This window comes from Hypomesus nipponensis, chromosome 4 (genome assembly GCF_054491055.1).
Source record: "Hypomesus nipponensis isolate SF chromosome 4, ASM5449105v1, whole genome shotgun sequence".
Taxonomy (NCBI): Eukaryota; Metazoa; Chordata; class Actinopteri; order Osmeriformes; family Osmeridae; genus Hypomesus; species Hypomesus nipponensis.
This window is the reverse complement of record NC_140364.1, coordinates 9,789,946-9,804,304: the sequence shown is the minus strand read 5'-3', so window position 1 is coordinate 9,804,304 and position 14,359 is coordinate 9,789,946. Positions and strand designations below refer to the sequence as shown.

General features: G+C 51.6%; 1 protein-coding gene across 1 annotated transcript in view; it reads right to left on the bottom strand.

Annotated features, from left to right (window-relative positions):
* The window catches only part of ext1b (exostosin glycosyltransferase 1b), a 65,350-nt gene extending 51,260 nt beyond the window's left edge, over positions 1 to 14,090 (bottom strand). The window contains exon 1 of the mRNA XM_084696314.1: positions 12,290 to 14,090. Within this exon, the coding sequence (XP_084552440.1) occupies positions 12,290 to 13,233 (944 nt within the window). The 5' untranslated portion in view covers positions 13,234 to 14,090. The remainder of the gene's footprint in view (positions 1 to 12,289) is intronic.
* Between the last annotated feature and the right edge of the window lie 269 nt (positions 14,091 to 14,359).

Sequence of the window (14,359 nt, the reverse complement as noted above, 5' to 3'; positions counted from 1 at the left end):
GTTTGAGAGGAGCGAGAGTGGAACGCGTGGGGGGGGGGAACACTCACTCAATCTCTCTTTCTCCCTTCCCTGTCGTCAATTCTTTACTTGGCAGGCACCGCGCAGAAGCCTTTCCCTCCACACAAAAGCCCACAGAGGGGATAGGGGGAGACTGAGACCAGGCCAGACTCCAGTCTCTCGGAGCCCGTCACGTTCCTCCACCCACCCGGAGAAAAACGGGAACGGGACAATAGGCGCTGACGCGGCAGAACCAATCGATATGAGGGCGGCCGCCACGCTGCGTTTCATGTGTTCCTCTGGGCGCTCTCTGGCCTCTCTCAGACTCCGCCCCGCTCCTCCAGTCCCCTCTGGTGAAGGACAGCCTTTGAAACGACTACGCCGGTGAGCTCTCCTCCTCGTTTCCCTCTGAAACACTGGCGAGGTTGTTTTTGTTCTGGCCGGTAGTCCGTTTATCCGTCCGTCCGTCTCAGGGTGGAGAGACAGGCTCAGTAGGGCAGCACAGGCACAGGGTAGGGACCGCCACAAGGAAGTGGGCCCAGACAGGGATGGAATCCAAGGGCTCCCCCTTTAGACCAAGAGGACTCTGGGCTCCAGTAGGGGGACACTAAACCATCGTCTTGTTGAGGTTTTGGGCGAAGTCTCGAACACCAGTCATGTCAAAGAGTTAAACATGTCTGATGGGAAGCCGCACCACGAGACTGGTGGGCAGCTGTGCGTGTGTGTGTGTGTGTGTGTGCATATATGTGTGTTGTGGTAGTGCTGGCTGGAGAACAGACACCCGTGTGGTCTGCCGAGGGTTCCGTTAGGGCATGTGTGGTCTGTTTAGATTCTGGTCAAGCCCTGATGTGGTCCATCCCTGACAGTCCCTCTGGGTTTACAAGCCCAACACATGCTCGCCTTCCCCTCTCTCCCTCTTCCCCTCTCTGCTGTGGTGTGTTTAGACGAGAGGACTTAAACACGTGGGGTTTGTTTGTGTTTCAGTCTGTGATCTAGAACATTCCGCCAGGGGAGGTTTGGGTCAAGCTGACCGGTGGCCCTTGTTTAGGTAAAGCCGTGTGGTGCTAAGGTGAGGAGGGAGGCTGCAGCCTCTGCTCTATGGTCTGTCTGCTCTCTACGTGGATGCCCTCGATTTTCAGTTCAGTCCATTCAGACAGAAAACACAGTCCTGTGTGTGTGTGTGTGTGTGTGTGTATGCAGGGTGAGCAGCAGACTGTGACGGCTACAATAACCCCCGCAGTGGGAGCACCCATGTGCTAAATTACTGCCACAAACGCTCTCCTTCAGGCCTGGCCACTCCAAAGCAGCCGTCCAACTCTCTGTGGAGCGCAGACAGCCCTCCTCTGCTGCATAATTGCACTTGGCTAGCCCCCGTCGCTACATCCAGATGAGAAGCGGATGGACGCATATGTGTAGGTGTGTGTGTGTGCGGAAGACAGAGAGTAGTGAGTGTTTTTGTCTAGGAAAGTGAGAGTGTAAATTGTGAGAGTCAGTGTGTGTGTGTAAAACTAAAAGTGTGAAGACGGTGTGTGCGTGTAGGTGTGTGTGTGTGCGCGCGAGCGTGTGTGTGTGTGTGTGTGAGAGAGTAAAAGGAGCTGATCATTGAGCAGGTGTGGTTCTGACAGCACCATTAGAGGAGGAGGTGGTGAACCCAGCTCGTCCCTGACTGTGTTCCTATAATGAAGATATGCAGGGTGTTGGGGTGTGTGTGCGCAGCCTGTCGGCCCACCCAATGCATGATTAAGTTCATTCTCTGGAAACTAGCAGGCGGAGAAATACTAGGTGCTGCAGAGAAAGGGAGCTCCCCTGGTGTGTGTGTGTGTGTGTGTGTGTCTGTCTGTGTGTGTGTGTGTGTCTGTCTGTGTGTGTGTGTGTGTCTGTGTGTGTGTGTGTGTGTGTGTGTGTGTCTGTCTGTGTGTGCGTCTGTGTCTGTCTCTGTGTGTGTGTGTGTCTGTCTGTGTGTGTGTGTGTGTGTGTCTGTCTCTGTGTGTGTGTGTGTGTCTGTCTGTGTGTGCGTCTGCCCTTTAAGCAGCTGGACTTGTGGATGTCTCCTTCCTTTGAGTCACATTCCACTGACATCTCTCTCTCTCCCTCTTGCTCTCTCACACACACACACACACACACACACACACACACACACACACACAAACACACTCATGGGCACACACACACGCACACATTTAAACTGAGCCGTTTTTCTTTTCCTCCAGTTGCTAATGTCTGTCTGCATCCCAGACTCAACACGGACAAACACAAAACCTTAGAAGAGACGCAAACACGCACTCAGACACGAGAACAAGGTAGGGCTGGAGCAATACAAATACACACTCCAGAGGTCAGTTCCACCAGACTGGGGAAGGGGGGGGGGGGGGGGGGGGGGGGGTGGATACTCTCAATCTCCAACACAACCCTACAGTTAAACAAGCAGGCACTTGTTTAGCCCCGTGGGCTTGTTCACGTACACAACACCCACCCGAGGTGCCGCGGTCACGAGGCTAGTGCTGACACCCAACCACGGCAGACCTGTGCGCTGGAACACCGTGTATTTGCATAGTGCCATGCCAGGAGAGCCGGTCAAGACAATGAGCTTCCTGTTCCACCGTGAGACGGCGCAAGGAGCTGCGAGCGTGAACACGGAACACGGCCTGCCGTCAGAGCCCAGGACCACATCCCCCAATCCGCTTCCATCTCCTCCGTCTCCAAGCGGTTAGGAGGCTAGAACAGAAGCCCAGCGCGGTCATTTTTCTTTGGCGACGGCAGGGTTGAGCGCAGCGACGGGCTGGCCACGTATGGGAGTGTGCCGTGTAGTCGGGTGCGGCGAGGGAGTGACAGCCTGACACAGGCGGCGGCGATAAGAAAATGCAAGGCTCTGTCAATCATGATCCGGCTGGCGACGGGAACAATCTGCCCTGTGGGGGTGGGGACATGACTCACAGTCACCAGCTGAGTGGAGCATTCTAAACACACTGGCAGGCTAGTCATCGTTACGGAATAGAGGCCGCAGATTTAATTAAAATGTACTTCAGACTCACAACCTAGATATCCCAGGGCCACAAGAGCAATACACTCCACAACAGCCTCTACAGCATGAGCGCCGGAATCAAGTCTGTCAACAAAACCTTTCCACTTAGCCTATCCGGAATGTTCCGTCTCTGAACACACACTGCTGCGTGTCGAGCAACATGACGTGGCGGAGTGCCTTGCCCTGTCGCCTCACAGCAGGAAGGTCCTGGGTTTGGTTCCTCCTTGGGGCACTGTTCGCTGCTCAGGTGCGTCCTTCTCCAGGGAGTGTGGAGTTGTGCACGTCCTCCCCGTGCTTGCAAGGGTCTCCCTCTGCAAAGAACCTCAATAACAACACACAGAGGACGGTGTCGCATGCTGGCTAGCAAAAGGAACAAGATAGTTTTATGAGGGGTGACTTGAAGGACGATGGCCCTCAAGGCTACTTGAAGAGACTTCGGGGAGATTTTTGGCGTCTAGGAGACGAAGTGTAACACCAGGTCGCCCGGTACTGAGGTGGAGAGGGACAATTAAGATGAGAAGATGCTAAATGAAATGGAAAATCTCTTAAAAAGGACTTTAGATGCCATCATGCCCACTACGGGAGGCTGTGCTCCGACTGCTGAGGTTTAACCACATTACCACACGAAAGCTAAACGTCAACCTTGTGGGTAGAGACTATGCAGGTCCTCGTGTCGTCTTCAGTGGTTCATTCTCATGAACTCTCCGAACCTCCATCTACAACACAGGGACCAGTGCCTCCGGAGATTTCCGCCCCCTGCCTGCTAGCCTGGCACGGCTCGTCCTCAGTTCATTCTCCGGATTAAACTCCATTGAATCAGAAGTTAATTCCCTGAATGCCTCAGACGGTTTTACTCATCAGATTTAATCCAACTAAAACAGTGCCTTCGAGTCAAGGTTTGTTATTCTCCCCACCCCCCCCCCCCACCCCCCCCCAAAAATTGAATGAAATGAAGTTCCTTAAGTTTGAGATAATGCCGGGTATTTGGAACAGCCGTGACGCTGAATAAATGAGAACGCGAAGGCGACCTGGTCGGGGTCAGGGGGAGAGCATGACGTACGTGTGGACACGGCCAGCGGGGAAAAAACGAAAGACAAAAAAAAAAATATACAGGAATAAAAAATCCTGCTGATAAATTATTCATCTGTGTGTTTTCCGGGGTTCCGCATGAGTGCATGCTGTTAGAGAAGGCCCAGCCTCAGATCCAGCCCCAGCCTCAGATCCAGCCCCAGCCTCAGATCCAGCCCCAGCCTCAGATCCAGCCCCAGCCTCAGATCCAGCCCCAGCCTCAAGCCCAAGAGGCTCTCTGCCAGGCAGTGGAGAGACACAGCGTCAGTGATCTTGTGTACATCTACAGAGTGAGGACCTGACAGCCAGCACACAATAAGAAGACAGAGAATACATAGCCCACAGCACATGGCCCCGGATCAGACCCGTGTCTTTCACGAGGACGTCTTCCTCATAGTCCTGGGGACACATTTGGCAAACAAGACATCCTCGTCAGGAACGCGTGGCTCCAAACCACCTCCTCTACACCAGCAAATACCTTCCACGACGAGACCCAAACCCCGGCCTCTTGACGGATAGGGCGCGTGTCCAGACACACAGTCCTGAGCCCAGACAGAGGAGCTAACCTCTCTCACAACAGGCCCCGCCAGGAAGACGGAACGCCGCGCGCGCCGTCTGAGCTCCCCCAAGTCCCATCTTGAGACTGCAGCACAAACACAGGCTGTGTGTCCAGACAGCAGCTCATCCAGGCAGGCCGTGTTCAGACCCTCCTGAGGGCTCCTGTCTGCCTGTTCAGGGAGCGCTCCAGAGGCTGCTTAGGCACACCCGGGACAAATACCCAGCCGGGTTATTAGATACTCACGGAACCCTAGACCTTCAGACCCAACCCACCGACAAACACAGCCTTCCTTATGTGCACATGCACACACACACACACACACACACACACACACACACACGGAAGCCTGGAAGAATGTGACCTCTAGCCTCAATAGCTCACTGACATTAACAGACAAACCAACCGTGCCACGACACCCAGTCGTTGGTTGAACAAGCATGGTGCCAGTAACACCAGTCCCATGCTACCAAACTACAGTCAGGGACGCATACCAGCACTTTCCATCCATGTTAGGCAATAACACTTTCCAGAGAAAAGCGAGACCCAAAGGCAACAAGAGCAAGTGAGAGAGACATGGTGTTGTCAGTGTTGCCGGCGTCGTTAACGGCAGACAGAACTGTTGCCGCGTTAAACGCCGCCGCAACCATAAACCTGGCAACCCCGACATAAACCTGGCAACCCCGACATAAGCCTGGCAACCCACAGATAAACCAAACACCCCTCTCTCCTCCTCACCACGGAGGACCCCTAAGCGAGTACCCCAACATGCTCCCACCCCCCCTTTCCTTCTCGCTCCCCTTCAGATCCCCCCCCCACCCCGGAGAGGGAAGAGAGCAGTTCGTCTAGCGAGGGAGCGGAGCGAGCTGCAAAGCAAACAAGAGGCAGGCGCTTTGAAAAACAAAGAGCTGTCGACGTGTCACAACTTTCTGGGGGGAAACAAACATTTTCAGCCCTCCTGAAAATACACCCTGCCGCGACGGAGCTAGTCGGTGCATGACACCAGCGCCAGTCTCACTTTATCACCCTCTCTTCCTCTCTCTCTCTCTCTCTCTCTCCCTCTCTTCCTTTCTTCCTCCCTCTCTCTCTCTCTCTCCCCCCCCCTTTCCTTCTCTCTCCTTTCACTTCTTAGCCTCCTGCCTCGGGGCTTTGATGCTGCACAGGATGTGCTTTGGGAAGGTTCGGCGTGCGCCGGGAGGTGAACACGCCGCTTGAACATACAGCCACCCATAATGTTACCTCGTCACATGGCTTTGCGCCGCAGCGAACCGCACAAACACTGGCGCACAAGGAAACTGCCTGGCGGAAAGCTGAGTCAGATGAATTCAACTGTAACTTTTAGTGTATTTGTTGTGTCAGACAATGGCTCCCTGATGGAATAAATGAGGTTCAGGAATGTTTCCATGTGTGCTCTAACACTATAGGATCTGGCTCCAAAGTGTCTCATTGCACTCCAAGACCACTTCTCCATATGGGAAATAAGCTGTTTGGCAGGGCTCTAAAGCCATTTTAAAAAGCCTGCTTTGAAACCGTTCTCTTTTGAAGGGGTGAGAAGGGGGACAGACTGGGGGGGGGGGGGGGGGGGGGAGCAGGAGACGGTGAAAGAGAGAGGGCGTACGTTCTCTGAGTCCTACAGACAGTACCACCACCAGCTGCACTTTGTCCCACATTCTCCTTAGAAAGTCACACTCCCCTCAAACCCCCGAGTCAAGTCCCCTGGATGTCCCTCTCTTCTCTTATCTTAATAGAAGGCCCAGGAAGAACTCATGAATCATAAACAGCACCGGGAAATCAAATAGGCAGGAACACACTGCCTTGATAATACCCCAAACAGAACAACATTCTCCCATGATGCACTACTGCCACAGGCCTCTGCAGCCTGCCCTGGTAAAGCAAATGATCTTCCCACACACACACACACACACACACACACTCATAACCATACACACCCCCCCGGCTCAGTTTTGGCTTGGCCAGTGATCCGTGAAGTGTCACCAAATCTTCCAAACGAGGGGTCGCAGCATCGGACTGAGCCTCCATTGTGTGCTGCTGACTGCCAGGGTTCAAACACAAGGAGACCAGAGGAGACCCCAGCCTGGGGCTGGGATTGGTCGAGATCCCAGCATTGAGGTTGGCTGAGAGGAGTGGGACTAGAAGGGGAGGGGGCAGGCGTTTAGAAGTTCAGACCCTTCAGGGTACAAAGTGGGGGAGTAAGTGTGTGTGTGTGTGTGTGTGTGTGTGTGAGTGTGTGTGTAGGAGGCCATATGGGGAGCGGTGGTGTCAACAAGGCAACGGCGGTTTATAGCACCAGTGTAAACTTTGACACAAAAGGCCCCCTTGAAGGGCCCGGGCCGCCGTTACTTCACCTCTCTTCTTCTGTTTCCCCTCGCCTTCTCCTACCTATCCTCTTCTTTTCTCATCCCCTACTTTTCTCCTCCTCCCCCCCCCCCTCTTCCTCTTCTTCCTCCTCTTCCTCTCCCTTCCCATTTCTCCCCTCGTCTTTCCTCAAAGAGGAAGTCAAACTAAGCCATTAAGCATGAACGCCGGCCCCATTTCCTCACCCTCCTCCACTCCAACAACAACCCTCTTTCTGTCCACACCGGGCCCCCACACTCACCCCAACACACAAACGCATTCTCCAGTGACATAATGCTTTTTTAAACTACCACCCTCGCCCTCCCACTCCACCTCTTCCAGATGACTATTTGAATATGAATAGAGAAGGAAGGGGGCGTTTGTTTTTGCTCTCGCAGCGGGGTGAGGAGTGAAGGAGGAGTTCAGTGTCTGGAGGATGGGGTGTGACGTCAGCCAGCCTCAGTATGATTGAACTGAGTCGTTCCAGAGGTGTCGTTAAATGCTCTGGGGGGGGGGGGGGGGGGGGGTGTAAAAGCTAGCCCAGGCCCTATGACACACACACACAACCTCCCCAGGCAAGGAAGCCACTGTCCCCTTTTCCATAGCTTCAGGACAGTGAAGACACATCGCACTGAACTGCCCTGCAGAGCACGGCCATCGCTCAACAAGCACCACACATGAATAAACGCACACACACACACACACACACTAGTTGGTGTTGTAAGCCCCAGGAACCAGGGCGTGAGCTTCTTGTTGAGGCCCAGAGCCCCCAGGGAGGGATGCAGCGCCCAGGCCAGGGCACAAGTAGGCCAGGCTTTCAACCCCCTGCTTCTCCCTGACGACATGGCTCAGTCAGGTGGCCCACAGCCTGGGGAGGGGGGGGGGGGGGGGAGGGAGGGGAGGGGGGCTGAGGAAGAGGACACCCTTCAACAATGACACAAACACAGTCATAAAGTCTCTCTCTCTTTTACCCCTTTCTCTCACACACTGCATTCTTTTTTTCGTATTCAATTCGAGTGTATTCAAACAAAAAGGTGCTTTAATGACATAGTGCTTTTATGACAGCGTGCATGGACTCCACAAGTTGAAAACCCTGATGACCCTTGTTGCACCAACATGATTTGACAAAGTTCCAAAGAGTTCCAATTCTTGTGATGTCACACAATGCTTGGCTTTCTCCGTCTTCAAACCTCCCCCCCCCCCCCCCGTCACACAGCCCTTCTCTTGCTCTACCTCACCGTCTTTGGCACAACCAGAGACACACACTCACCCATACACACAGGGGTGTGGGAACAAGATAAGAAGCCGGGGCAGGACCGTGTTGGAACAGTGGGACTTCCTTGTTTGAGGTTGTAACTGGGGTGATTACAGGATGTGGTTGTCTACACTGTCATTAACACCAGACAGCGCTTTCACCAGAGCCAATCGTCTGATGTTACAGTAAACTGCAGCCAATTCCAGTCGACAGAGTTACATATGAACGAAGATGGCCTTTTTGGTACCCTAGTTTTGTAGTGTACAGACTGTGTATTAACTTAACTGTACTGATGTTACAAGTTTGAGATGCCTGTGTAAAGGACAGATATGAAAAGGATTGTCCAGAGCCTTTTTATACAGCTTTAACTGGGCAATTCCCCCCCACAGAGATGAAACAGAAAGAGAAGAGGACCAGACAGATGTCAGCGCTCCAGAATTCTTCTGCAGCAGTAATGGAGCCCGCAGGTCTCCCCCTCTCCTGCTTGCACACCTCTAATGAGGAACCAATCACACTGCTGTCTGGCTCATCACTTTTTACCCGGTAACCAGTCAGCAACCTGTCTCGACCAATCCACTTCGCAAGCAACCCATCAGCTGTCTACAGCTAACTACCTCTTCATAGCCTGGACAGAAACAAATTTGGTCTCTCTCTGTCTTCTTCTCCAGCTACCTCTCTCTTTCACTAGGCCGGCTCCTCTCTCTTCTTTTTGTCCTCCCTCGTGGTGAAGGGGCCACATCGTCATGGTAATCCCCTGTGAATATGGGTCACTGGGCAGGGCCTCGCTTACCTCCCTCCGGCAGGGACAGACAGCCAGCCAGGTCAAGGCCCCATGCCCTCATCTTCCACCACACACACACACACACACACACACACACCCGGACAGACCAACAGGACGTAGCTAAACACACACAGACAGCGTTGTGCGGCGGTAGACAAACGCATCAGGAGAGGGCCGGTAGTAACACTGGCTGGGAGAGGAGAATGAGGTGAACACACACACACACACACACACACACACACACAGAACTAGCAAGTGTCAGATGGAAAAGCAACATATGGTGGCGTCTTTCTAAGAACATTTAAAAAGACAAACTAAATGGTAAAATCTTGTCTTAAATCACGACTCGGCAATTAAATCACAAAAAGCTACAGAAACAGCTTCAGTCTGTAATTGGTAACAGGACCAAAAGCCCAGAGAAGAGGAACTAAGAAGTACTGATCCCCTGATAAGATAACACAACCTCAGTGCACCTCTCACACACACCAAAAATAATCAAACCAAGCTAATTAAGCCAAGCGGCATTCCAGCTAATTACCTTTGGTCATTAGCATATTTATACCATCATAGGCCACTGCTTTATTTAAGTGAGATGAGATTCATGAATTATTCATGATTTATTAATCTGACAACAGAAAACAAACAACGGAAAACCAGGGAACCATGACACCACCCGTCACCCAGATGAGGCCTCCGTTTACACGTCAGCGTTAACCTTGAATCCTCCCGCCTCTCCCACACGACACCACCCCTCCTTATCGGCTCTGACAACAGTCGACACTGATGTGTGGAAGAGGTAGTTATGAGTTCTTTCTGAAAGTGATCAGGTGCAGTGAACTGTGTTTGGGGCTCTCATCCCGGGGCGCTGTGTCAACAAAACGTCAGCTTTTTGTCTCCGTGAGCCCCCGGTCGTCGTAACGTCACACAGCTTTCCCACAGGCTTCCACTGACAGAACACACATTTGGACACTCCTTTCCCCCCGTCTAGGAGACGCACACACAGGCCAACACAGGAACCCACCCTCGCACGCACTCCTCCAACTCCCCGGAGTGACCTTGCGTGGCGCTCGCAGGTCAACTCAAGTGGCTAAAGCACAAAGTCAATACAGAGCGCCAGAGCTGGTTAAGTATTACATGGGGGAGATCATGACGCCGGCGACTGCTGGGAAACTCGTGACGAGCCGGGACAGTCGCCAAGTCATGGCAACGGGGGCTAGGGAGGCCACGTGGACACACCACCACAACAGCCTTTGTGCACAAGCACAAAATCATGTTATGCTGTCAGGTAAATGTATTAAACCAGCGTGTTTGTTTGATACTGGGGCCAAGCCACATGGGTGTCCTGTATTCTCAGCAAACACTAATTGCTTTCCTCATGCTGACCCCCCCACCCCACCAAGCTGATTGGATAGCATTCCAATGAATGGGCCCCTTTATCGACGCTGGTCCCTGGATGGAAGTGGAACAAGTGACTCCAATTGGGAGTGATTGGGAGTCAGGAAATCAATTGAGTTAACGGTGCAGGCCCTTGCCATTGAGCATGTGTGTGTGCGCGCGCGCGCGCGTGCTCAACAAGCTCTCAGATCTCACCCTGGCCACATTCCAAGAGGAGGCTGAAAGGTCAGAGGTCAGGAGTTGAAAGGGCGGAAGGACGTGCAGAGCTGTTGACACGTCGACGTAGTGTCGCTGGCAGAGGGGAGAGGAAGACTACACGTTTGTATACATCCCTGCACCCGTCGTCCCCCTTAGAATGTTCCATGTGCGTACGCCGGGAGTCTGGCTCCCTGGGAACACTCTCCTCCTGGAGCAGCTGGCCCAGGACACGTGAGCCATCCTCAGCTCTGACACCAGCAGACACAGCCTGACATGGGAGTCCAGCCAAGACTCAGGCTCAGGACACGAGAGGAGAGCTGACCTGACTCCAAGAGTGTCTTGAATGTGTGTGTGTGTGTGTGTCAGTGTGTGTGTATATGTGAGACAGTGAGAAAGAAAGATGAGATTGGAGGGAGAGATAGAGGAAAGAAGGATGGTAAATGGACAAGCACCCACTTGTGGGGATGTTGAAGCAGCATATTTGCATTGAGTGTGTGTGTGTGTGTGTGTGTGTGTGTAGGATGTATGTGTCAGTGTGAAGGATGTATGTCAGTGTGTGTCATAGGCAGGCAAGCTATCTGACTCGTAAGTCTGAAAGTGGCTTTCCTGACTCCCTTGTCTCTCCTTTTCAAGATCCATAAAGACAAAGAATGATGACAGACTTGAGACTCAACCGATGTCCCATCAAAGCTTCCATCACTCGGCTTGTATCAACCAATGATTGACTTAGTAGTGTTTAATGAATCTGTCATTCAAACTTTCCTCCATGCAGGGTCTGGGTCCTTACATGCCCAAGTTGAACAAGGATTTACAAAGTATTGAATTCAAGTAGACATTGCTTCCCTCCAAAAAACCCAGTCACTCTTAACAAAACCTTGCAGCAGTCTGACAGTGAATAGCCTACTACCATATCAAGCATACCACTGCTCTGAGTGGTTTGGACTGACATATACACTGACACCCCTAAACTGAACTGAGGTCTCCTCAATCTGAGCGCACTACTTCTAAACTAATTATATTCACCATTTATATATTTAGTTATAGCCATGGCATATTGGTTTCTGGTTGTTGCACAATTTTGTCAGGATATTGTAGTTACAAGTGACTGATAGTTAGGCTGTATCAGGGTTCTTGTATGCGGGATAGGTACGTGTATTAGTTGTACATGGTAACAATATGTCTTCCAGTCCACTCTCTGGGTGAGCTAAGCCTAATTCCCATGAAGTATTGAGCAAATCAAACATGTCCGTGCGTATCCTCGGTTGGCTGCGATATCTGTGTGAAGTGGGCTGAATTCCTCCGGGAGGAGGTGGGGGGGGGATGACCGCGCTGATTTACGCAAACCCGGAGAGGTAATTGACTGGCTGGAGAGCTCTCCGTTCACGCTTGAAAGAGAGCAGGGGTTAGGGGGTGGGACCAAGGATGGATCATAACCCGCTTTGGTCAACGAGAGTGACGGTCAATGGCTCTAAATGGGTTCATAGCTGCTCGCAAAAGCACACACACACGATGCACCATTGGCTAGGACACATATTCTGCATGAGAGAACACCATTACGGGCCATCATATTTTAAGATGTACTGTAAAAGCTCTAAGTAGACATCATCAATAGGAGAAAGACACACACAAAGCCGGCTTTTACACAAATCATTCATAACTCACTTGTCATATTCCGCGTTGTCTTTGTCACAGCGCGCGTCCTTGTGCTTCTGCCAGTCCTTTCCGTGTTTGCAGGTCGTGAGGAGCACCACGTCCTCCGCGTTGTGGACATGGTATAAGGCATTCCTCGTGTCTGACCCAATACCTGTCAGGTACCGCTTCCCTTTGAACACCAGCATATATTTCCTGAAAGGTGGAATGGAGTTGTACTTCAGGTATCCCCTCTCACCGCCGGTTTGCGGGTGCTCCTTGGAAAACAGCGGGATGGACACGTCGAAGTTGGGTCGAAAGTTCTCTGTACTTATGCTGGCCTTGGCCAACATAGCCTGTCCTATGTCGAAGCCAAGGTCTTCCGTGTAGTCCGGCCATGTCCCCGAGTACAGGTTAAATATGAGGTGGTTTCTACCGTTGTTCCAGAGAGCCAGGCTCTGGACCTTGGTTTTGAGATTGTGCACGTACTGTGGCGAGAGCTGGTCCCTATCTAAAGTGTCCAAGCTCAGGATGAATAGACAAGCTTGTCCCGGGTCAGATGTATAGAACCTGGATCCCTCAATGGTCGATAAAATATTCTGGTAACTTTCTGAGATTTTCTCCCCCTTTTGCTGGGGGTAGACATAAACTTTGAAACCGTTCTTTTTACATATAGAGAAATCAAAGCACGAATCCATGCGGCATCGTTTGCCTTTGTAAACACTCGTGTTAACGTCCCTCTTCTGCCTGGGAGATATGTGAAGGTTGTATTCCTCTGTGTCCAGTTGATCCCAGGGCAAGAAACGTTGTAACGGGTCGGAGAAGTGTGGCCATGGCTGGTCCGTGCGATATCCATTGCGGCTTCGGTCATGCCGGTTCCTGCCTGTAGCTGGAAGTTGGACCCCACCAAAGTAGAACAGTAGAACTAGACATGCACCGGCGGAGAGCAGGATTAAATATCGTTTTTTGGCCTGCATGTGTCCTACAAATAGGGTCGAGTTGTTTACAAATAAATTTCAAGTGGCCCAAAGTTAGGCTCTCACCACCTCCACCGCTCCGCCATCTTCCAGCCTGCAAGGATTTCGAACTCGCGTTTTCCCCCGTGTTCGTATTCCGTTCCCCTATCCAGCGATTGATCCAGAGCATGTGGGCGATTTAACATGTATTTTATCGCTTCCCCTATTCTACTTGGACCATTTCAAAAATCGGTGTAGCTATTGCACTTCTCCGGTGTGATCTATACCAACGAAATATAAGATTTCCTAATATTGTTGCCTGTGTCCTTTATAGGCTAGTGTCTGGTTGTATTCAAATTGAAAAATTCGTTTGGGTAGGCAATCTAATAGAGGTCCGAGATCTCAACACCAACTCTCTCGTTCGTGGAGTAGAGGCGGGGGGTTCCTGGGTCTGTCTGCCACGGCGAACACTGAATAGGTACGCTATCCCGCGGTATAGATGTAAAGTCGTTAACACGTTGACCAGGGTAGAACGCCGTCAGTGTGGAAACGTTGGGATCCAGTCCATGGTTCCACTGGACAGGAGACAAGAGAGCCTGGGAAAAAAGCAGTTCATCTGTATAACTGTAGCCGCACGAATCCCTGCATTTCTCTTATTTATAATCCCCAGGCAGACCCTCACACACGCAAGAATACAATAATTTCATCGGTGAAGAGGGCCTGGCAAGAGAATAAACTAGCGCAACGACCTCGCGCCGCTGTAAGATTTGACTTCTCAGATACACAGAAAACGTTGAAAAGGAGGAATTCCTTGATCCTAGTGTCCAATTACCAAATGCTCAGTTGTTCCGATTGTTACTCTGTAACATTCCAATCCCGACACGATAGCAGCTGACGCGACATCCCATCAGCTTGTATCGGCTCTGCTCATTGGTCTTTTGCCGGGGCCGGAAAAGGCGGTGCTTATTTAAACACCCTTTCACATCCAGAGCTCAGCCACCGTCAACCACAACGAATAACAAGGGAAGGGAAGTTCAAGCGAAATAGCTGATTCATTTGTGTTACTGCGGTTCAAAAAACGTGAGAACTGTGATTTATAGTAAGTTGATTCATATATACAAGTTCATTTACAACGTCCTTACGTAAA